General features: G+C 31.9%; 2 protein-coding genes across 2 annotated transcripts; both read right to left on the bottom strand.

Annotated features, from left to right (window-relative positions):
* Positions 1–2391: 2391 nt before the first annotated feature.
* On the bottom strand, positions 2392–3066 carry LOC132936943 (uncharacterized). The gene has a single exon (XM_061003760.1). The coding sequence runs from the start codon at positions 3064–3066 to the stop codon at positions 2392–2394; it is 675 nt and encodes a 224-aa protein (XP_060859743.1).
* A 22546-nt stretch (positions 3067–25612) lies between these two features.
* Positions 25613–26204, bottom strand: LOC132936918 (tigger transposable element-derived protein 4-like). The gene is made up of 2 exons (XM_061003729.1): positions 26040–26204; positions 25613–25981 (listed from the first exon to the last, which is right to left on the bottom strand). The coding sequence occupies exons 1-2, from the start codon at positions 26202–26204 to the stop codon at positions 25613–25615; spliced, it is 534 nt and encodes a 177-aa protein (XP_060859712.1).

Genomic DNA, 26204 nt, shown 5'->3' with positions numbered 1-26204 from the left:
CATTCATTTTTTTTTTCAGCACAATTTATAAATGTTTTAATATTTTGCATTATAGTATCTTTCACTATGTATAGCATATACAACACATGAATTTTTTTTTTAATTTTACAACTTTAATGTTCAATTTCTATAGCTAAGATTTGGACATTTAAATTATGGTTTCTCAGAAATAGTTAATAATGCAACCAAAAAATTTTAAAATATATACCTAAACCAATTTTCTTCAGAGATATTTTTACTATTTTTACGATTTTTGTTATCTTGTTTTAATTTAAAAATAATATTAGTTGACACTTGGAATTATTCAAGTATATTATAATTTATACACACAATGACATGTCTTTGGCAATAATTATTCCAACTAACAGTATAACCAATAGTAAAATAAATTACTTTCATAGAAATAATACCACAGATAATGTCTTATTATGTTGTAGGTAGTAGTACGCTCTACCGGCAACATTGTGACTGCCGTAATATGTACACAACTGCAAAAAAATAGAATGTAGAAAATAATTTAATTAGTAACTAAGTTATTTCTTTTTATAAATAATTGTAACTTAACTTAGTTATTTTGTTAAAATTAAAGTTATTTGTAAAAAGTAATTTACAAAAATTGTCCTATTATGATTTATGAACTGTATATTATTTGCATTTATATTTCTGATATTTCAGAGAACCGCCAGGATTAATTAAGTAATTCTGTCATTTTGAACACTTCTATTAGTTCTAATAGTTTGATTGCTACTTTTAATAAACTGATGAGATTAGGACTGTAAAAATATTTTTGAAGTAACATTTTAATATTTAATATTTTAATGTGAACTGTAAATATTTTCTTTTTTATATCAATGTTTTAAACACTTTCTTTCAAATTCAATAAAGAAACATTTAAATTAGACAACATTTAAAATTGAAAATAATTATTAACTTCACAAGTTTGCTTTATAACAGAACTTGCAGCAGTATATTAATTTATATTTTTTGAGTAGAATATGATTAAATAGGTACCTACTATATTATACTCTATATTCTATTCTATATTTCTATTGTATTTTAATGGAAACATATGGAAAAAAATCATATTTCAAGATTCAACTACTCTTTAATTGTTTTTAATAAATCTGTATGTAAGGTACAGCTATAACAATAATCTAAAACAGTTGTATAATTCATAAAATAATATAGTCTGTGCATTTGTTATTAAATTGTTTTACTTTATACCAAAACTAGTTATTTTCCTACGATGAGATAAAAAAAAAAAGTTAATTAATAGTTGTAACAGTTCATTTAATGTGAAAAAAAATTAATCCATCATGTCAAATGACACGTACAACAAAAATCTCGTGGTTTAAACATATTATATTCATTTGAACATTGTCTGAAATCGTTCGATACCATGGCTGGATATATTTTACATTTAAAATCTAATCACGGAAAGAAATTGAATCTGAAGTATTACATTTTGATACAATGGAAGGTAATATACTAATGTAATATTTTAATACTATGTATATTTTAATATCTATACTACAATATAAAATAATTCAATCAGATTACTGAGTAATTATCTGTACTATTCCAATGTAATACAAATACCGGCCAATTACAACTCATTACCAAATCATTATATAATATTGTTTTTTTTCCGTGTTGATGTGCGACGCGTCCGACGCTCGTATCTAAGCTTTTTACTTTTATTTTGCGTCTCTGCCGGACAACATGTCGAGCGAGTAGACACACCGCTTCACCGAGGACGTCCTGGTGATGGTGCTCGGACACACACGCACAGAATTTGGTAACATTATTATTATAACGATTTTTTGATTATTTATACTACACCTTGGCCGGTATTTTGTGTTTTGTTCCGTGTATAGTACCTACGGTAGTGTACTACGTGTATTATTATTATTGGTATTATTATTTATGTACGCCGGTAACCGCATAGGTACCGTGCAAGTACCCTGCGAAAATGCAGTTGTTCTAATTATTATGTATGTGTTTTTTTAAGGTGACCTTTTTATTTGCGGCAAAGTTTTTATGCCGATATTGCTTTTCTTGGCCATAACTTAATTATTGTTTTGTTTTTACCATAAATATTAAAATAAATATACCTTTAGATCCCCATCAAATACCTTTATTATTGTTTTTCCCAATTTCATTTTATGAAATTTGCGACCGGTCGGCGTACCTCTGCTTGAGTCGACGTCCGTAAGGTTACCACTCTGACTACTCCATCGCTACTTGCATTATGCATCCTAATTTCTATTTGGTTGGTGGTGTGCAGTCTTCCCTTATAACTACTATGTCGTCTACGCTCATGGTTTTCCTTGGTGTTACCCATCGACCTCGAACCTGGAGCTGTGGTAGATACTTCTTGTGCCAGCGCCTCTAGAATATCTGCATTAATCCTTGAACGTGTCTCCAGCGGCGGAGATTGCTAACTGTCTCACTTGGATTTTCAGGTTCATGTGGTAGGAGCAGTGGACCCCCGATGAGGAAGTGAGCTGGTGTAAGAGCGTTGGGTTCTCCTGAATCACTACTTAGCGGTGTCATAGGCCGTGAGTTGACACATGCCTCAATCTGGCATAGCAATGTCAGCAACTCCTCTAGATTCAGCCGGCTATCCTTGATTACTCTATATAGGTGATGCTTTGTACTTTTTACAGCATTTTCCCAAAGACCACCGAAGTGTGGCACCGATGGTGGATTGAAGTGCCATTGAACTCCTTCGATGGCCATATACCTCTCACTGTCTTCTAAGTACGCCTTTAGCTCCTTCTGCACACCCACGGAATTTGTTGCATTATCGCTGTAAATCTTGGTGCTTTTTCCACGTCTGGCCATAAACCTACGTAAGGCTGCAAGGAATGCTTCGCTCGTTAAGCCTACCACGGGTTCTAAGTGTATGGCTCTCGTAGCAAAGCATATAAATACTGCTATCCATGTCTTTTTTGTTGTGATACGACGTATACCTATTTGAATTTGTAATGGCCCTGCAAAATCTACACCAGTTGTTGTAAATGGACGAGACATTTGCACTCTTTGTTTTGGTAAAGGAGCCATAATTGGGGTTTCAAATCTTGGTCTCGCACGAACGTAATTGATACAGCGTGTAACCTCTCAGGGGCCAGTAACATAGTCTAACTTCTGCTAGTAGCATTTGCGGTCCACAGTGAAGGAGTGCTTGATGATAGTCCTCAAAAATTAATCTTGTTATCTTATGTTTTGCTGGTAAAACAATTGGGTGTATCTGGTTCTCATCAAGGTCTGCATTTTCAAGTCTTCCTCCTACCACTATTAGGCCATCCTTTCGCAGTTATGGGCGTAATCCATCTTTTAAGCCTTGTAATTGTTGTACATGATCGAACACCTTGTGTATAATTAAAAGTTCTTTTTTGTCAGCTAAGTGTTCATTTGGTTTGATTAAATTACAGTTGGCACAATTAAATTCAAAACATTTTTTTGCTAAATAACCAGAAAAATAAGTTATTGAACACGTCTCCAGTGATAAGTCAACATCATAAATACCTTCATTTGACTTTGAACTATTGTCAGAATCGGTTGTTTCGTGAAAATAATTTTCATTTGACAATTCATCGTTTTCTGATAAAATTAAGTTTTCTACAGGAGCATCCTTTAATACTTCAACAGTTATAAATTCATCGTTATCCGATTCACAATAATTATTATTACAACATGTTTTCAAACATTTCATCAAAATATATGTACATATATGCCCCAAACAACAGCGAATCGTGCGGGCTGTGGGGTTTCTGTTGTAGCCATTTTTTTGTCGTATCACTGAAAATAGATTTTCTAATATATCTTGCGTTAGTCGATTTATCATTAAAAAATTATCTTTATTTGACCGATAGATTTGCATGTCTACTTTTTCTTGTTCATATAGTTCTAAAATAGCAGTCTAAAATTTAAAATCTAAAATTTTATTATATAAACTTCATCTAACAGAAGAACACATTTCTTTTCATTATAATCCATATTTAAAACTTTTAATCTTATTTGTTCTAAATATTTGGCTGAAAATCCAGTGGAATAGTTAATCGACCGTAGCCAACGTGTCACTGTACTTATAGACGGCAATACAATTTCAGTCTTCGCATGTATTTATAAGTCGAAGGTGACTTATAATATAATGATAATGCAACTTTTTTTTCATTACCTGACCAAGGTTTACGATTCTTGTGTAACAATTGCATTGATACTAAACTTCTTGAGTTTTTAGATGGAAATTAAATGTTTTAAATAAATCATTCACATTAGATTTCTGCTTTTTGTTTTTTTTTTCTGTTTTAATGCCGAAATTATAGAACGTTTTCTTTTTAAAAGTTTTCGAATCATAATTAACTCTTGTTGAAGTGCGCATTTTTTGGGTTTTTTATTTGTCTCATTTTTGGCATAGGACTGTGAAAATCTGGTGCTGATACCCAAGATTTAGTTGTAGGTGTAGCTATTGAACTCGATGGACTGTTTTCAAAAATTAGTGAACCAGGTGCACGAATATTTGAGCAAGAATCAGAAACTTCATATTTACGTTTTGGTGTCATTACTATCAACGTTTTTGGTGAAGGTATCAACCCTTAAACAAAATTATTTACTAATTAAAAATATATACAAGAAATACTACATAAAACTTTGTAATAATTCCTCCAAAATTAAATCAAACGCTTTGAATTTCCATAACATTTAGTTGAAAAAAGGTGAGCAAGTGGATGTCGCTTTACTGTACTAGGTTACAAGTGGGTCACTGTAATGGATAGTACTAAATTTGAATTCGATGATATAATATTATTGTATACGAAAAACTATTTTGAGCGAAGACGGTATGTCAGCCTATAATATTACTATTAATAGGTAGACATATTTTATGATATTAAATTTTTCATTTTCCAAAAAAAAATTACATTTGAGAAAGTCATTGTGTGTATAAAATATATATAAATATATAAAACATATAAATAAATAAATACTCTAAAGTTTTCATATATCCACGAATAATATTTTTAAATGACAACAAGATAATTAAAATCGTTATTCTTGGTTTTAATATGTATAACTTCGTCCAATTTTGAAATTAAAATGTCTGCAAAATATAACTGTGTTTATATATTTTTTAGATTTTTTGGTTACTGTATGAACTATTTATGAGAACCTTGGTTTTAAATTTTCAATCCTTAATTTTGTAAACTGAATTTATTATAAATTTTTTAATTATAATGATTGATAATTTTCGAGATTTTGGTAAATTCTAACTTTAAAATTCATGCTTATAAAAAAAAGTGTGCCTATGTATTTTTAATATTTTTCAACTGCTATTGTAACAATATATCAGGAGCCTTATATTAATTTTTCAAGCTTTTTGACAACAACTAAAATTTATTAAAACTAAAAAATTAAAATTGTAAATTGTCCGTTAACCACTCGAAAGAAGTCAAAATATTTTGAAAATCAAGTATAGAAAATACTATAAAAATTTGGAAAATTTTAAAATTTAAAATTTGGAAAATGATATAATAAATATGTTGTGTAAATTAATTCAAGTGTTTACGGTTATTGGTTTTTGCATTACAACAAAATAAGAAAATCGCCACATGAGAAATCGGGTGAATATACAAATATTGAAAAATTTAATTTGACTTTCATATAGACATTTTTTTTTTTTTTTTGATAAAGCTATATGACCTAACAATGAATCTTGTATTCAATTTTAAAATTTAAAATTTAAAAGGAAAAATTTTATGAATTTCTAATTCAAAATAATTTGCATGTTTCACGATTTTTACGTATTTTGTCAAGTATTGAACTAGAAATGTTTATAAAAAAAAATTGTGACCAGATTTTTAATTATTTTTATCTACATTTGATATAATATATAAGGAGCCTTCTATTAAATTTTCAAACTTTTTTATCCAACAAATACAATTTTATTGATATTTATAGAAAAAAAAAATTGAAAAAATAAAAAAAACACACATCATTGTAAAATCAATAGGTAAATTAATCACTTCACTCTGGATCTAAGATTTACACATTTTTAAAAGTTAAAAATATATAGTAAAATAGATTTTATCATACTCGTACAGGTCCTCAGATTTTTTTTGTTGTCATTCTTTAGTACCAACTAAAAATTAACAATAAATTTAAATTATACTGACCTTCAAACGTTTCATCTGTAAATTGTTGACGACGATGTCGTGATTTTTTTGGTGTCGTTATGATTGTTTTGTCAACTTGTATGTATGCAACTAAAAATAAATAAAAGTGTTAAATTTAAATAAATATATTATTATTATAATAATATGTATACCTATTATCTACCTTCGGCAGTATTTTGATTTGATACCTGCCATGTCCAATTTATGGGTGATTTTTCAACAGTCGTATTTGTTTTGGGAACATTATCATCTATTAACTCATCTAACATTTTTTAATTTATATTATTTGTGTCAAAAATAAAATACACAAAAATATGATTTGTTCTTACTTATATATTTGTTTGGTACTGCATTACGGTTTAGTCGTGATTTTGGGTCTGTGGGATTAGAATAGGCATTTTTTTCGAAATGAGATGAACATACAAACTTCTTTTTTAACTTTTTAGAACTTAGAGACTCTAGTTTAATATTTCCTAAATTAAAAAATGTTTTTCCATATTATTGCAGATTTTATTTATATTATAGATAAATTTAAAATGTTAATTGCCTACTTACCAGAATTAACTATCCATATTTTGGACCTTTCTTCGTTTGATGGAAAAGGATGGAATACTATATTTGATGTATTTCTACGTGTATTTGTGCAGTTAAAATATGCACATTTGTCACTAGACATTTTAATTATTTGAGAACAACATAGTAGACAATAAAAAGTATAAATGATTTCAAAATAACATAACAAGACACAATTCTATAATTATTACGAGATACTTAAGTAATAAATATAACAACCAAGTCTTAAAAAAAAATTTAAATGATCAACGAGTATCGTTCAATTTGTACGTCCGTAATGAATTATCTTCAAGAAAGTCAACGTCTGAAAAATTGTCAATACATTGACGCGACTTCCTGGTTCCTGGGATGTGGTACATCATATATTTCGGTTTTGAAAACCATAATAAGTATAGTCCACTATATGAACTAAAAAAGATAAACGACTGAGTAACTTTTGATGTTGGCAAACATTTAAAATCAGAGATTTGAGTAATAAACTTACATAAGTGTGTGTGATTAGACATTATTCAGTTTCCAAGCTTTTCTGTGTGAATTAAAATCATCAACTGTAACGACTCCAAATCCTTGTTTTTGTGTGTTCATGTTCTTCAAACTCATCGTCAGAGAAATATAATTTTCTGAAAATGTCAAGTTGTAAAAAATATCTAAATACCCAATACATGAATATCATAAGATATATAAATAAGAATATTAAAAGATTTTACCTCTTAGATGATTTACTAATCGTGCTCAGAGTAGTACCAGTGTTACTGTAAATTATTAAAATTTATTTTATATTGTTAATTTTACTTCTCTATCCCTGACAAATGGTTTGGATTATGTTTTGAGACAGCCTCTGGCCATATTATCTACTATTGACTGAGCCTTGTTTATAATCACTGGTTGTGAAAATATTACCGCAGATTCTGTGCCAGATATAAATTTGGTAATTTTTTAATTTGAAGATTTATGGGCATTATTTCCTTGTATTTTCATTGTTTGCAAATCTATATTTGTGAACAAAATAGCAAATTATTCTGACCCTATATTATTAAGAGATATAAACGGTACAACTAGACAATCTTACTTATTAATGAAAATTAACGTAAGATGTTTAGATGTTTTACTAAAAAGAATACACTTATGCATGGAAATTTTTTACTAAAACGTATGAATACAACTCTCTACGAATGGAGGCTGTATTTCTGTTGAAATTTCAAATACCCACCTAATAATCGAAAGATTCAAAATTCGTCGAACAATAAAATAATATTATGTTGTTCTTCATTTGATAACAATTATTACTATCTTAGTGATAAGTCAGAACTGTTGTCTAGTGTATGCAGTACTTCTGGCCGATGTGGCGGGAATTTAAATTTTACTGAAGTCCGAAACTTCGTAAACGCTGACTCCATAAGCACGAATTCAGTGGACGTGAAACGTAACATGGGCATTTTATTGTCTCCGTCTTGTATAGCAAATTTACGATCAACTGATCATATTTAACATAGTTAGTATTAAACTAATTATAGTGAAACGACCTATAATGAATCTATTAGCGAATTTACGATTTGTGTAATGATTTGTTTTTAAAATTGTTTGTGTCTGTGTACAAGATAAGTAGTTGAAATAATGGATATAAATAATACGAAATATGAAAATTCAAACTTTGTATTTTTTTCACCATTTCATTAAGCAAATGTTTAACTTACTTATCTAGAATAATCAACGTCAACCATAAAATAACAAGAAAATGCAAGAAGACCCGAACCCTACATTCTTATATTATGACGTTGAAACATAGTGGAAACGTTGAAGGTAGTTAAGTTAATTTAAGGACCTCAGAAAAGCGCGTTTTCTTTGTCATAATCTACTGTTTCTATTTCCAATTCGATAAGACGTGTTGACAATTATCACGATTTTCACACTGAAAAAATATTCGGATTACCCTAATATGTACAACCCGACTACGAGGGATCGATCGACCCACATTTTAGATTCGAAGCGGAGCGATGAATGTATTGATTTTAATAATGATGTGAGTTTTATTTTTTTATTTGTCCTAGTATACACGATAAGTAGTTGATATATTTTTCGATTTTCAACTTCAGTATCTTGTTCGACGGGAACGTGTATCTAGTTGGTGCAATGAGATGGCCAAAACTTAAAATTCCGAGTAGTTTTCAAAAGCACCGAGAAAAACAAATAAAAATTAAGGAAAACGGTAATTTTTATGTAAAATCGGTTTTCGAAAAAAATTATTTTGGTTTTTGGTGTACCTAAAACTTTAAAACAAATTACCGTAGATATATGAATTTTTTCACTGAATGTTTATATTAGCATTAATCGCTATGAACCATATTATAATTTTTAAAAATGTTCACTCGTTTAGAGCAGTTGATATCAATAACATTTTTTGTCATTTGATCAAAAATCTTGAAAATTTAATACAAATCTCCTGTTACAATGTTACAGTAGTAGTTGAGAAATATTAAAAATACATAGTCATCATTTTTTTTATTAGTATTTAAAGATCGATTTTTGACAACTATTAATCAAATTTAAAAACGATTTTGTAGTTAAAATATATGAAATGTTTAACTTTTATAGCTAAGGATTGAAAATTTGAAACAAGTTTCACAGAAGTAGGTTATTCTGTAACCAAAAAATCTTAAAAATATAAAAATTGAGTTTTTTTATATGAAATTATTTTATGTTTGTAAGAATTTGGTAGTTTGAAGGCTACCAAAAACTACCCACGACAAAAGGGGAACACTTTTGTCGTGACCTATGAGCCGCACCGCGTGTGACGCGAGGGCCAAGTCGGTGGAGCTTATAGGCTTTGTACACGCATCTGAAAGTGAATGCGGAAGATTTATTTTAAAGGGGAAAAAAAAAGATTGTTTCAAACGATAGTAGTGTTAGGGTAATCATGAGGTTTTATTTATTTCTTACATGGGCACATGGCAATTACAAAATAAATAAGAATTTTCGGCGCATTTTGTCCGGCCCACTGGAGGCGGCACACCATATTATTCATTGTGTGTCCTCACGGGGTTACCGGGAAAATGTGTGTGTGGAGGCTCGTTACAGCCGGGATGTTTCATACAAAGGGGAATGTGGATAAAAAAGGACCCGCGTCTTGCGACGCCTCACTGGATAACACACAGATTATATAAAGTTAGTTTTACATGATCTGTGGCCTATGTGCATGGAAGGGGTGGCAGGGGGAAAAATTAGACATATTATTACGACGTGTGGTGTACTGGTGTTCCGATGTTGACTGAAGTTGGTTGGGTAGCCTCGCCCGTCGCCCGGGCCCTCGTGAGTGTACTTAGCTCATCATGACGGCGTGACGTGGGTGTCAAACAAAACAAACAACGGCTACACACCGAAAAGGTATGGTGGTTGACTTCTTGTCGACGATGAAAACGTGTTTGGTGACAAATTGTTCGTGTTACGTCTAAGTGATGAGTGAAGAGCCGTGAAAAAAAGTTGACCAGTCGAGCCGTTGAGAGAAGTATAAAAATGAATGGTATGATGGTGACGGAGATCGGCTATGGCCTGGCGTTGTTGTTGATTTGTAGTGGGGCAGGTCAGTGTCGTGCTTGAGCGGGAATTGTTTTACAATTGTCTTGGGGGTCAGAAAGCACTGTGTGCGATACCGGTTTCGACAACGACGACGGTGACAGCGACAACAGCCGCCAGCGGCTGCGGGTCGAGTGTGCAAACACTGCTGAGTGCGGGGTCAGGGGGGGGGGGAGAACATATTATTTATTTATTTATTTATTTATTTATTTATTTATTAATTAATTCACGGAATAAAAAATTCCTTATTTAGTATAGTACATAACAATAATTCAGTAAAATAAGATAGCTAACATATACAAGGAGTGATGGCCTAAAAAATACAGCAGAATTACAGGCACAGTAAATATAAACTAAAATAATTAGGACACAAGTAAAATTACATACAACAAATGTACAAAAATAACAGAATATTAAGGTAAACTGAGAAAGGAGGGGTCCTCGTTAGCCAACCGCATCATGCGGTCAATTGGTTTGTTTTTACCGTAATTGGTACAGTGAGTGGAGAGGTACAGCAAAAGGAACTCGAGACCTTGTGGCCCGATGAGGAACTTTAAAGTTTACTTGGACGAGCAGTGAAGGGGCGTTTAAGGAACCATCGATTAATTTTTTTAAAAGGCCAGATTAGCTTTAACGCGCCTATCTGCTAAAGATGTAAGGCCAAGTGCGCGCAATACTGGAGTATAGTCATGAGGAGGATGGACAATTTTTAGCATGTAAGCTGCAGACGACAGAAAGCGCCTTTGTACTCGCTCTAAGTGGCAAGAATCAGTTACTACAAACGGGTCCCAGAGCACAGACGCATACTCTAGCATGCTTCGGACTAAAGAGCAGTAGACAGTCTTGAGAGATCCAGACAGCTTGAACTCATTCATGGTGCGCATTACGAAGCCAAGCGATTTGAGGGCTCGGCAGCAGATGGAGTCAATGTGAGGGCGGAAGTTCAGATCAGCAGTGAAAAGAACGCCCAAGTCGCTATTGCTTGCAACTCTATCAATCACTGAACCATTGATAGTGTAAGAATAATCGAATACCAACCGGCGCCTGGTGAAGGACATAGCTTTGCATTTATTAGTATTAAATTGGAGGCCAAGAGTGCTAAACCATAAGTTAATGGAATCTAACTCGTTCTGAAGGGCGAGACAGTCAGCTTCAGATTCGATTTTTCGGAAAAGTTTCAGGTCGTCAGCGAACATAAGGAATCTACACTTAGGAACAGCCTTCGTAATTCCATTTATAAATAATGAAAAAAGCAGGGGAGACAAGTGACCACCTTGGGGAACACCAGATGGAACAGGGACGACAGCAGATTTTGATCCAAGCACTTTGACCCACTGGACACGATCGGACAGGTATGATTTAAACCAGGACAAAATAGGTTCGCCAAAACCGGACTTATATAGGATGTCAATGAGGATAGCGTGGTCGACACGGTCAAATGCTTTCACAAAATCAGTGTAAACCACGTCTACCTGGGAGCGATTTTCAAATGCCTCAAGGACAAAATTATTAAACACAATTAAGTTCGAAGTGGAAGAACGTCCGGGTCGGAAACCATATTGTTCGTCGACTAGTACAGAGTCAACCGAGGGTTGAATGGATTGCAGTACTAAGTGTTCGAAAAGCTTGGCAATATGACTTAGAATCGAGATGGGTCGATAATTCGTGACGTTAGATTTGTCGCCAGATTTGAACACAGGGGTGAGTGAGCTGATTTTAAGCATTGATGGAAAAATTCCATCATCCATTGAACGCCTGAAGAGTAACCATAAAGGAAAACAAAGGACAGATCTGATGTTATACAAAAAGGTCCCAGATAGACCATCAGGGCCAACGGAGTGTACATTTTTTAGAGCAGCTAACCCGTTCTCGACATCATCGACACTGAAGATGCAGTCAGAAGGTAAAGTATGCTGCGCAAATGGAATAACAGGTAGGCTACTTGCTGGGGAAGGCACATAGACTGAGTTAAAGTAGGATGAGAAAAGACTGGAGATGGATTCAGGACCAGTGGCAGTTAGATCATTGAGGTGAACAGAGTTGGGAATACCATTGCTAGATCTACGCTTACGTACAAAGCCCCAGAATAAACGAGGATTAACTTTAAGCTTGTTTTCGGTGTTATGCAGAAATGTTTTATAGCACTTTTTATAATAATACTTATACTGAGCGCGCAGGTTAGAGAACTTGTTATAGTCAGCAGGGTTACGTGATGCTTTGTATTTAGCGTGCATTTCTTTCTTGGCAAAAACAATGTTTTTTAGATTTTTAGAGAACCAGGATGGACATTTAGAAGGTTTGAAAACAACTAAAGGTACAAAACTTGTGACACAGTAATGCAATGCATCGTACAATGCACACGTAGCAGTATCAATATCGGTTGTTGCTAAGGTTTCTAACCAGTTAAACGATGATAAGAAGGCACTAATACGAGGATAACAGGCTTTACGAAAATTATAATATTTATGACATCTATCAATAGATGGTAAGTCATCTACAAAAGTAAGCATAAAACTAAGGCTGGGTGGTAAGGATCACAAGGAACCACCCCAGTAACGGATTTCTCTATATTGATCCGAGAATCATTTGAAAAAACTAGATCAAGGAAATTGCCATTGGAGTTGGGTATGTGATTTAGCTGGAAAAAATTATTATATGCGAAAACGTCAGGAACGCAGTGGATTGCAGGGCCAGAGGAAGAATAAATTAAGCCGAAATCGTCATTAGACCAGGATAGGTCAGGAAGGTTAAAATCACCAGAGAAAATAAATACGGAGCCAGGATTGGCGTCGATAATATATTGAGCAGCAGACATAAAGGATTCATATACCGGGATAGGGCTACTAGGAGGAATGTATACGGAACAAACAATATAAACAGTATTATTTACATAAAATTTAACGAATAAATATTCAACATTGTTTATGAGTGCAGGTAACAAGTTATGGACCACATCGTTACGAATGGCAACGAGAACTCCTCCTCCTCTACTAAAACTACTGGATTGACTACTTCTATCACACCTAAATACAACATAGTTGTGTAAACCTAATTCCGTGTCTTGGAAGCTATTAGTAAGCCACGTTTTAGTTAAACAAATGAAAATATAATTAAACACAGCAACATTACATTTAAAAAGACAAAGTTTGGTTCTTAGACCACCACAGTTTTGATTGTTGCCCATGGGTAGCTTCACTCCTTGGCTGATAAGTTTTTCGGGGTGTTTCACAACACCAGATCTGGAAGTGGGTGAAGCGTACGCCACATTAAGAGGAGGACAGGTAGACGAACATGAAGATATCAGTTTTTTGGAGTGGCGTCTTGAATCATCTCAGGAGCAAGACGACCCCAAAAACGTTTGACCATTACACCATCGGGCCAGAATACAGGATCGAGGACAATATCCAGCTTATCCGCAGGCAGACGAATATGGAACGAAGAGTATGATGGATGCCTTGTAACCATTTTGCTGATGGTCACGTCTGGGTAACCATTGAACAGCTCAGATTCTAGCAGGGCAGTTGTAACACTTGGATCAAGCCTCGAGACAAAAATATCAACATGCTTACGCACAGGCACTGATGACAGCTTGGAAGATGAGTTCTTTACAGAACCAACAATGAATTTTGATTTTACAGACGAAGATTGACTGGCAGTCAATTGATTTGTGGGTTGAGTAGAACGATTACCCGTAACCGAGTTCGGATGTACATCAACTGGCAGTTTAAAGAGTTGAGCATTTGATTTGGGAGTTTGGGCATTAGGTGCCGCATTGAGGTGGTTGAGCTTATCATGTAGCTTAGCGTTACTAAGAGCCACTGATTTGAGCTCCACAACCACGGATTGAAGAATATTAGCAATATTAATTGAGTTTCCATGCGAAGGCGATACAGGATCAGAAGAAGAATCTTTTAAAAACTTAGACAAGTCGTCACTTAGCTTCACACCAGCGGGCAGAGTCTGCGCCACTATATAGTCAACGAGCATGCTTTTAGTCCATTTGTTTAACTCGGAAGAAAGAAGATCATTGTTTTGAGTCATTATGTGTTTTCGACTAACTGGTGAAAAACGTGCGGATAAACAAAGGACAAAATAAAGCGCCTTAGCAAAAATAAATAGGCCAAATAATATGCACCCGGCGTAGACAACAAAGATAGGCGGCGACCTTGGCACGTGCCGGATTCGAATTACGAGATAGCCTCCACGGGTCGATGCTGCTTATCGATGTCGATAAGAATTCAACCGTAATTAGGTGATAGTATAAAGTTATAATAAATTATTACCTTTCAATGATGCGCACACGTTAATTAACAAATGATTGAAAGTAAAAAATTTAGAATAAATAGTAATCAGACTGACTCAAAAACGACACCAGTCGAAGCACGCACTTTTCCGGATTTAGTGAACTAAAAAACGCAAAAAACGGGTAACTAGTTTCGAAGGAAACTTAAAACAGGCACAGAGCGTTATTTGTATTGTCGACGGCCAGAACAACATAATATTATATAATATTGCTGTTGTTATTGATAATTCTTTTTGCGCGGTAACTGCTAATAATTGTATAGTAATAATTTGTAAATGATTTATAAGGTGCCAAAATGTCGTGACGTTACATGTTCAAATTTGGAAAAATTACATATTAAATAACCAAGAATAACGATTTTAGTAATTTTATAATATTAATTCAACTTACCAGCCAATCGTATTAATAAGAAGTAATAATAAACCGTCTCCACTCAGAACCATTTTTCGTATACAATGATATTTTATCATTGAATTCAAATTTAATACAATCCACTATACAGTGATCCATTTGTAACCTACGGTACAACTCATCCACTTCACCGCTTTTTTAAAATTTAATTTGAAATATAAGGCTCATGATGTTTTATTACAATAGTAGTCGAAAATTATTTTTTTAAGCATTTAAAGTTCAAATTTGACAAAATGTATCAAATTTAAAAATGTTTATAATGTTCAATTTTTATAGTTATGGATTGAAAATTTAAAACAAGGTTCCGCGTAAGTAAAGGTTAATAAATGACTTTATTCACAATAATATCATCAGATTACGTTTTTCGTATATAATAATATAATATCATTGAATTCAAATTTAACACCATCCGTTACAGTGACTCACTATTATAATTTGTAACCTACTGTACAGCAGAGCAACACCCACTTTCCCACCTTTCTTTTAATTTTTGTAATTTGGATTGCATAAAATGTTATTAATATTTTCGAAAATTTTCGAAAATTTTTAAAATATTAAACTTTATTATTTAACTAACTAAATATAATATTATAATTATGCACACGGGGCAATCCTTCGTTCATGTTGTGGAAAACTAGAATATTTTATCTGAGTGCAAATCTACGTAACCGTTGCGACGTTTTTTTGGAATATGACTCGTTTGTTTGAGAGGAAAATAAATATTTTTTTCGCCATCTGTATTATACACTATTATCCGATATGACGTGCCGATTCTACAGATTCATACTAAATATCAAATATTACCGTCTCGTCGTGGCGTCGCGTTTCTTGAAAGATCAGATGCGGGTTACTATTACTAACGATCATTTACGATTTACGACAAGGTACGAGTTACGACAATATTGCCGAACTTATTAGAATGCCGTGTGGTGTAAAATCTGTGTGAACGGCGTACCAGGGTCGCAGACGTAACAACCTTCAGTTTTTGGCAGCAGTAACGGTGGCCCTGCCAGTGTTACGATGGTGACGGAGAAGCCACAAACGCAGCATACGCTCCTGGTACAAGCAGCAAGTTTAAGGTACGGTTTCCAAGGCCGCGACGACTGTTCTGCTACTGAACAGCATTATAGTCGCATTATAGTCGTATTATGGGCTTGTAAATTACGCCCACACAAAATACTATAGTAAATTGCACTCGGGATTTTTCAGTTTCTAAAACAGATATAGTAAATTGTGCTGTATCTAAGTGACCTTATCGATATCTATTATTTATAAATTATTTTAAATATTGTTGTTCGTTTATTAGTGGATATCAATGCCACCTTTATATGCCACGCGTAGATATTAATGCCACGCGTATATAACGACTTTACGTATAGGTAATATTATAGTAAGCCGTTTTCATTATACATACTGGATTTAGCCAGAAAGAAATGAAGTTTTAGGTTTGTATTGGAGTACAGATTATCAACTAAGCTACCTTATAATTATTCGAAACAATTGTACTATTGTGTGTAAAACAATTAATCCGTTATTGAAAAACATAATTGTTGATGAATAACATGGATTTATATCGTCTACGGTTCCAAACATACTGTATAATACTATAATGTATATCAAACTTAAATCTTGGATACCCTACATTAAAATCAGGTCACCAGGTCAACGTTGTATTTACAAATTTTTTAAAAACTTTTGACAAGATCGTTCTTAATATTCTTGCTATTAAATTATATATGGTCTAGGAACCCTTTTATTTCATATTTATTATTTACCGATGATCTTAAATTATATCATATTGTTAAAACTTCTACGATGCCGAAATGCTTCAAAATGACTTAAATCATATCTCTAGTCAGTGTAAGTGTTTAGGTAACCATAATAAATTTTATCTATGTATTTCTATATGTAAAGTAGCTACATAATGACGAAATTCTCGAAAAAAAAACAGTCATTATATCTTCATAATTATTATTTAAACGATCTTGAACTTACTCACGTCTACCAAAATAAGTATTTAGGTACCTATACTTTTTGATATTTCTATAATTTAACGCTTTCTTTTTCCTGTGGCTTAAAGTTCATTCCAAACCGATAATTTCACTCGAAGTTTAAGCAGCTTGTATCAATGTAGTAGGTATAGGTACCTAAGTACATCTTTGATACAACTATACAAATTAATATTGAATACTATCAAATAGGTACATAGCTACCTTTACCTACGTTACCAGTACATTACATTATCACTTTAAACAATCTAAAATAATAAAATAAATCACTTACAATATAATAAATGTATGTACATAATTATTAGGTAATTAATAATTAATAATGATCTCTTAACTTTAGAATTGCGTTGGTATAGAAAAAATGTAAAGCCAAAAATTAATAAAATAAACAACCCCATATTACGCATTATCAAATTTCTAAGAAGGTACCTACGTAACATCACTTACCCAAACGACCTCGAATTTGACACACATATTATTAGTTGGGTCTTAAGAGTATTGAAATTGAAGCCATTGGTAACAAATATTATATTATAATAAAAACTATAAATTTGCAATGCATACCTGAGGCTTAATAAATGAAAAAATACTCAACCAATTTTGAAGATTCAAAGAAGTTTTAGATAATAGATTAAACCAATTATTTTAGATTGGCTTAGCCGCTATTAATAGTATTAAAATAATTAAATTATAACCACTTGGGTATAATTAATTGATTCTGCTTACAATTGGTTTTACGTAAGAAAAAAAAGTTTTTGTTACTATCCACCTCGAGATTACCCGCCCTGGATTTATTTATCACCGGATCATGCAGGCTAATACAGATAGTTAGAATAATATAAGGCATAAAGTTTAATTTATTCATTTTGATCGTCTAATTTTTTCTTTAACAATCAAGTACAAATGGTATCATTATGTTAATTCTATAAATATTTAACTTATGGATGTAGGCATGTAGCTACATCATAATATTATAGTGAAATCTTTGGTTACAATTTCTAATTTTGCGATCATAAATTATTACAAATTGGTACCCATGGTTTGAATATAAAACCCCCAAAATGCATACAAATTCAAGAAGCTTAGACAACCGTAGTTAATAAACTAGTTAACCAAAATTAATTAATAAATTAACTATCGATATTTTCAAAAAAATGATTAATATAGCTGTTTTCATATTAAAAAGTTAAGTTGATTTTTCTGTTAGTACTACTTCGTACTAAAATAAATTATGAAATTTTGCAAATCAAAAAAAAAAAATAAAAAAACAAATTTTTTTTTATTATTAATCCATATAGGTTTTTAGTTTCCGGGCTTTACGGTCCGGATAATTAATTACCGGGATTATACGTGAATACAAATTCCGGAAATAAACGTTCCGGACAAATACGGTCTTATGTTTTAGATTCCGGTCATATACATTCCGGACAAGTACATTCCGGAATTATACGGTCAGACACTAAGCGCGATTACAAATTCCGGAAATATACGTTACTGAAAAATACTGATATGGTTTTTTACAATCCGGGCGTATAGGTTCTGGATAAATATTTTCCGGAATAATACGGTCTGGATGAACACGGTTTTAGGTTTTTACATTCCGGACATATATGTTCCGGAATTTATACTTTCCGCATATACATTTTCCGGAATATTATGAACTTCCAATAAAAAATGAAACATTATGAAGTTAATGTTTCAATTTCCATCATATCATTTGAATTAGGTTTTTTTTAGTTAATTTAGCCTTCTCCTAGATAATTCAATGGATTTTCACCTATAACGATCCCTTCACGATCAATGTTATTACACAATAATTGATACTGTGCAATAAATTTCCAACCCTGTTTGCTTTCTTCAATAAATTGTACAATCTATCAATTATAAAATATTATTGATCGTGTAGGGGCCGCTTATGAAGATAAATAAAATAAAATATATATGTACCTCCTTACATTTGGTATTATACATTTACAACGGTATTCAAAATTGTTACATCGGCAAAAAACATACAAAACTGTTTAAATGTTCAAATAGTCAATATTATACATATAATATAGGTACTATATAAGTCAACCACAGCACTCATATTCTAATAATTTCAAATGAAATTCTTCACATGAAATATTTTATACTTCAAACATTAATTGCAACTAATTATGATCGTAATCATAGGCGTGTGCAGACCTGAATTTCAAGGGATGTCTACAATATTTTTGAGCCCATTCCTAACAATAGTCACGTTTATATTAATTATATGGTGTACATTATTATATTGTGCAGGCCGGGAGCGTACAATAATAATACGCACGCCCGGACACCAACTTAGGGTCTTCACACCACTAACACCTAAAACCTAGAAATATGGAGAACAAGCTGAGTGTGTAATGGTGTAATAGCTCGAGCAGTAGTGGTCGGGATCACCTAGCAATAATTACTGTCGGCTATGTAGTGCGTGTTGTGTAATTATGTGTATTTGTGTATGAATATGTGTATGTGTGTGTAGATGTGTATACAATTAAACAAATAGGTAATACAAATGGTAACACGGTTTCTGATAGTTAAGTTGCTGTATAATACGCAGATTTAAATAATAGCAGTACAAAATATATATTAAAAACTCACAGTAACACAAACGTGAAAAAATATATAATAATAATAATATAATGATAATAATAAAAAAGCTATTGGAGCTGCTATGAAAATAATGTGACTCTTCTGGTCCAACAATGTATAATAATAAAAATAATAATAATAAATGACCGGCCCTTATGGCCAACCGAAATAATAATAATATATTGACGCAGGTATTTGAGCTGAAGCTCGTATAAAATAATATGCGGCCCTTCTGGCCAACAATTTAATAATAATAAAAAAAATCTATAGCCCTTTTGGCCCAACAGTTAAAAGTGTATAATAAATATAATAATAATAAAAATAATGAAAAACCTCACAATTCGTAAAGCGCAGACTAGCTAGCTGGTCCTGTGCTATAGTATGGGTACAATACACGCAAATGACAAAATAATAATGTAATGATTGCCCTTATGGTTCACAATAATAAAATAATATCGTCTAATAGACTCGTGTCTGGTCACCGTTACGACGAAAATATATAATATTGACACCTTACTATTAGATCAAAAACGGAGTAAAATAATTATTTTGCACACGTCGGTGTTCGCTGAAAGACGTACGAATGTACGATACGAGACAAAATATCACGGTGGCCGTGTTAATAACGATCGCGGAGCCAGTTCGGCGACGTACGATAACGCGGTGATAGTAAAAATAATTATGTATTATAATATTATAGGTAGGTACAATTACTTAATAATTCACTGGACACGTTTGAATAATATATACAAAAATAAAACAATGATTAGCTATTACAATCATATATAATCATAATAAATTATTCCAAAGAAATTAAACATATTTTTGTCATTTGTTATGTTTTTAATCTTGAAACATGAGTTATTTTTTACTAAATATTATTAAAAAAAAATACATTTTACATTAGTATAATCAGTTAAAATTCAGTCTCCTTATGCTCTGAGACGAATATTGTATAGGGCCCCGATTACAAAATATCGGGGGGTGTAATGGCACACCCGGAACCTCCGTGCACACGCCTATGGTTGTATTAAGTATACTTAAGTTTCTGAAAAAAATCGTAAACGTTTATTTTTTTACTCGGATAGCCATCGTATTATTATGAAGGGTCCGGGAAAAATAATCGAAATATGTACTGTCAAAATTGTCAAATATGATTAAAAATATAATACAGATACACTACGGGAAAGTGAATCTAGTTAGTGCATCAAACATTTAAAATTCCCAGTAGTTTTCAAAAAAACGATTTTGGTTTTTGGTGTACGTATAACTCTAAAACAATTTACCGTAGATATGTGAAATTTTATTTACTGAATGTTTATATTAGCATTTGCTATGAACCATATAATTTTAAAAAAATTTGACTTGTTTTGAGCTGTTTATGGATATTTTCAGATCCTAATTTTTTTAGTTTTTTTGCTATAGATGTCAATAACATTTTATTCAATGGAATAGGTGCAAATAGTGGGGGTGGGCTTCAGAGACTAAACTTTTATGGCTTGTAACGTTACTAAATGTATACATTTATGGGTCGTATATGCATACATATATTTATATATGCCACAATATAAAGTCCGGAGAGATAAGGCGTACCCAAACCCGACTGCACACACATGCATCAACAGATTAGTAAATGCTATATCGTATTTTGTATTATATAAATATACACCTAAAAGGCCGTCACCACTGAATTGCATTGCTGCCGAATTGTCAGTCGCCGTTTCGCTCCTGACCGTGGTCGTCGGTGCAACACAGTTTTTTAAATCCAGTGTGCAATGCCCCAGCTATGGAGAGAACCATTGAATCAGCCAGGACCGTCACCCGAAGGTCCGAGGGTGGACGAACAGCACGTGATGACAACAGCAACAATAAGAACAACAAAAAAAACAACGGCGGATGTGACCGAGCCAATGTGGTGGTGACCCCACGGGTGTCGGGTAGTCAGCGATGTACATAGTGATAGTATATAATTTAGCCCATAATTCAGGTTTTATCCGTATTATGTTATCAAAAATCTCAAATAAAAGTATAATTAAAAGTATACACGTGACAATAGTCTGTTCCCACCTTAGTGTCCGATCGTAAGGGTAACCTCACAAGCTAAAGATTGAAAATTTAAAACTTTGGAACCTAATAAATAGGTTATGTTGTAACCAAAAAATTATATAAAAATAAAAACACGATTTTTTTTTATAGATTTTTTTATGTTAAAATTTCAACAAAGTTACATATTAAATAACCGAGAATAACGATTTTAGTATATTATTTCTAAGTATATTCGATGATATTATTGTCAATAAAGTAATTTATAAAAAACCTATTTACGTGGAACCATTTTTTAAATTTTCAATCTTTAGCTATAAAAGTTGAACATTTAATACATTTTTAACTACAATATAATTATTCAATTATAAATTTAATACATTTTGTAAAATTCGAACTTTAAATGCTTATAACAAAATAATGTGTCTATGTATTTTTAATATTTTTCAACTACTATTGTAACAATATATCAGGAGCCTTGTATTAAATGTTCACTCTGTTTTATCCAACAAATAAAATTGTATTGATATTTATAGAAAAAAAAATTAAAAAAATTGAAAACTGACAATATCCGTAATAAACAGCTCAAAAAGTGTCAAAATATTTTCAAAATTTGATGGTGTATATAAAATGAAAATAAATATATTCATTAAAATTTTCATGTATCAACAGTTATTCATTTTTGAGTAACAACAAAATATCAAAATCGCTACATGAGAAATCGAGCGAATATACAATATTGTAAAAATATAAACTTCAAACGTTCAAAAAAGTTTTACTTTATTTGCTTATAGACATTTTTCTTTGATGAAGGTAGACAAACTAATAGGTTATCTTGTATTACATTTTCAAATCTTTAATTTACAAAGAAAATTTTTTATGAATATTTAACTTAAAATAATTTGTGATTTTTCAGTATTTTGCCAAGATTTTAATTTTAAATGCTTATTAAAAAAACTGTTACTAAGGATTTTTAATATTTTACAAATTTCATTGTAACCATATACTTGAAGCCTTCTATTAATTTTTTAAGCTTTTTTACCCAACAAATAAAGTTTAATTGACATTCATAGAAACAAATGAGTATATTATGACAATTTTGTCGATTGGAAATTGTTTTTACTTACCATTAAACATGGTTGGACACTACTGTTTTACACGATCATGAAATGCAAAGACAACAGTATTAAAGTATAAAGATGTATGAAATGTTGACCCTAAATTGAGAAAAATATATTCTCATTTCTTTGTTACGTAGCACATTATTTATTTTTTTCGAAACAATACAGTTGATGAACTATAAGTGTAATATTAAGATGATTTGAAAAACACATACAATTAAAGTGTTTTAAGATTTGGTAACTTCTATAGTCATAATTTATCAAAAAATAAAATTACTACGTCAAGGATATTGTGTTAAAATATTGAACAGTAAAACGCGTTCACGGGAAGCTGGTTTTTGATATCTCAATCTTTGCGCGAGAAGCGTTCGTGAATTTTAAACAATATTTTTCATTTTTTTCGAACGGTTGTGAAGAACAAGATAGGTGGCTAGCAGTGATGTACGTAAAGATAAATTTAGACATGACTATTATTGAGACACTATAGTTAGTCGCTACAAAACAACGGAAACTGTGATACATTGATAGGTGAATTGGGTCCCGAGCCACCAGGGTCCTATGCTTCTAACACCGCCGTTGTATGTTGGAAATCATTTTATGAAAATAAAAAATGACTAAATACTTACCTATAATAAAATATTCATCAGTTATTAGTCGTTAATCACTATCTAATTAATATAAAAATAAATTAAAATAAAACCCAGCGGAAATAATATATAAATAGTACAATATTAGATTATCAGAGCCTTTTATTATTTATCCGACTATCTATAGAAAAAAATGAGTTATTTCCAGTGCTGGTTTTAGCCTTACCTAACCTAAAAAAGTTGGAACTTGAGTACATCCGTAAACAGCTCAAAACAAGTCAACAATTTTGACATTTTTTTCATACATAGAAAAGTTGTTTAAATTTTATTTCACAATCATTTGTTTTAGTGTTACACAAAAAGCCAAAATCGATTTTGCGTATAAATTCCCGTTTTTCCTTAATTTAATTTTGTTTTCCAGGCAATTTTGTAAATTATTGGGAATTTTAAATTTTGACCTCCCAAAAGTACCAATTAAATTGTTTTTCCCATCGAACAAGATAAAGTTTAAAATCGAAGCATTATTTCGGCTACTCATCGTGTACACAGACACAATACACAGACAAAATAAAATAAAAAAACACACAATATCATTGTAAAATCAATACATTCATCGCTCCGCTAAGGATCTAAAAATTTACTTGAAGTATGTAAACTACGTGAGTCATTGAGTATGTTGTATAATATAGTGGGTAAATGATTTAATTTTCAGTTAGCAAATTATAGTGAATACACCCCACCCCCATAAAAAAAATGTATAGCGCCTGCCCAGGCTATATCTGTGGATTTTATTTTATTTATTTTATTAAAACATTTTAAAATATAAACCATGTCTAGAAAAAATACGTCAAACGTTTGAAAATATTTAAAAAAATTGTCAAACAAGCCTAATGAAGCAGTATTTGTAAAACACATTATGAACATGGTCATAGGCCGTCAAATTTATGTGAATATTTGCGACGAGTTCATCAAACAAAATTAGATACGGATAAACACATTATGAAGTTAGTGAAAGATTTAGATCAAGAAGAAAATAATGACCAGCCAAGTAATTCAAAAACTGTAAATTATGGTAAGTACTAATTAGTTAGTTTAAGTATGCATGAATTATAATTCGCCGAGTTTAAATACTAGTTAGTTCTAAGTATGTGTATATTATATAAATGGTGGCTTCAAGCTTGTATAGGCACCACTACCGTTTTTATCATTAAAATTATCTTAACGTTTAATTTAATTTTAACTTTTAACTCGTTAATACCCAGCCTTGTTGATCCCATTCAACATGATAAGTGCCAAACTATACAACTTACTATGAACCGAAAACTGATAACGACATAATACGCAGTATTACGGTATTATATACAGTGGATTCCGCTTAATGTGGGCACGTTGGGACCAGCTCTGTTTGCTTACATTAAGCGGTTGCCCATAAAAACCAAAATTAGTAAAAAAAAAAAATTATATTACAAAAAAATTTTTATTTTTATTATCATATATTTAATTGAAATAAAGTGAAATAATTACTATATAAATTAAATTAAATAAATAAAATGAATATTTGGGTGTGGAAGGTATACAAAACGTTGTAATTGTTCGTTGTCTAAGCTGTTTAGCGTGGATCTGGTTAACAAAATGGGCACACGTTTCAAGCTTATCACACGGACTATTTTCGTTACCCTCTTGCATGAAGAACTTCTGCAACAAATCAATGCACTTTTTAGCCTCTCTAGCTGTAACTGGTGGTTCGGTATCTTCTTCTTCTTCTTCATCATCATCTTCTAACTTCCTTTTTTTAAGAACATTTTGTACTCCAACATCACAAATTTCTTCATTATCATCAAAACAGGGAGCATTTTCATCAATGTTTTCATATTCGTTATGGTTTTGAACAAATAAAAATTGTTCATCCAACTCAGTCAACTCAGGTTGTGGACCAATAAAATTAGAAAATCCACAATGAGTGAAACAATTCATAATAGTTGAGCTACTAACTTCTCGCCAACTCTCGGATACAAACTGTATCGCTTGTAATATGTTTATTTTACCACTTATTTGATTAGCAGTTGCAGATTGATCAAACATGTTTTCCTCAATCTTTTCTAGAATAGAATGAACTAGTTCATTCTATATCTCACCTTGAGGTTTTTGATAATACCCATATCTAAGGGTTGGATTAAGGATGTCGTATTTGGGGGCAAAAATTCTAAAGTGATGTTTTTGAGTTAACGTTTTTTGGATATGCAGCACAGTTATCAATAAGAAGAAGTATGGAACTAGATTTTGCTTGCAATTCCTTATCCCATTCATATAGCCAGTTTGAAAATATGGTTGAAGTCATCCGTGCATTTTTATTCGCGTGGTAATGCACTGTCATTTTATTTATAGACATATTTTTAAAACATCGAGGTTTTAAGCTTTTCCCTTCTACTAGCAGCTTTCTTTTGTCACTCCCGGTCATATTGACACATAAGAAGACTGTAAACCTGTACATTGCTTTTTTTGAACCAGATAGAACGTCTTTTTTGAAACATAAAGAACCGTCGGGTGTCGTGATAATACAGTTCAGTTTCATCTGCATTATATATGTTATCCAGGGAAAAGTCGTTCAAAATTATTTTTAGCCTGTCAACTTTCCAATCATTAGAGGCGGATTCATCAGCACTTGCTTTTTCACCATGCACACGTTTGAATTTTATCTCGTGTCTATTCTTCCACCTGCTTAACCAACCATCAGTAGCAATTAACTGATTGTTAACAATTTTCCGGGATAATTCTTCGGCTTTACATTTTAACAT

The sequence above is a fragment of the Metopolophium dirhodum genome, chromosome 1 (assembly GCF_019925205.1).
Source record: "Metopolophium dirhodum isolate CAU chromosome 1, ASM1992520v1, whole genome shotgun sequence".
Classification (NCBI taxonomy): Eukaryota; Metazoa; Arthropoda; class Insecta; order Hemiptera; family Aphididae; genus Metopolophium; species Metopolophium dirhodum.
Note: the sequence above shows the minus strand (reverse complement) of the source record. Positions and strands in the feature narration are given on the sequence as shown.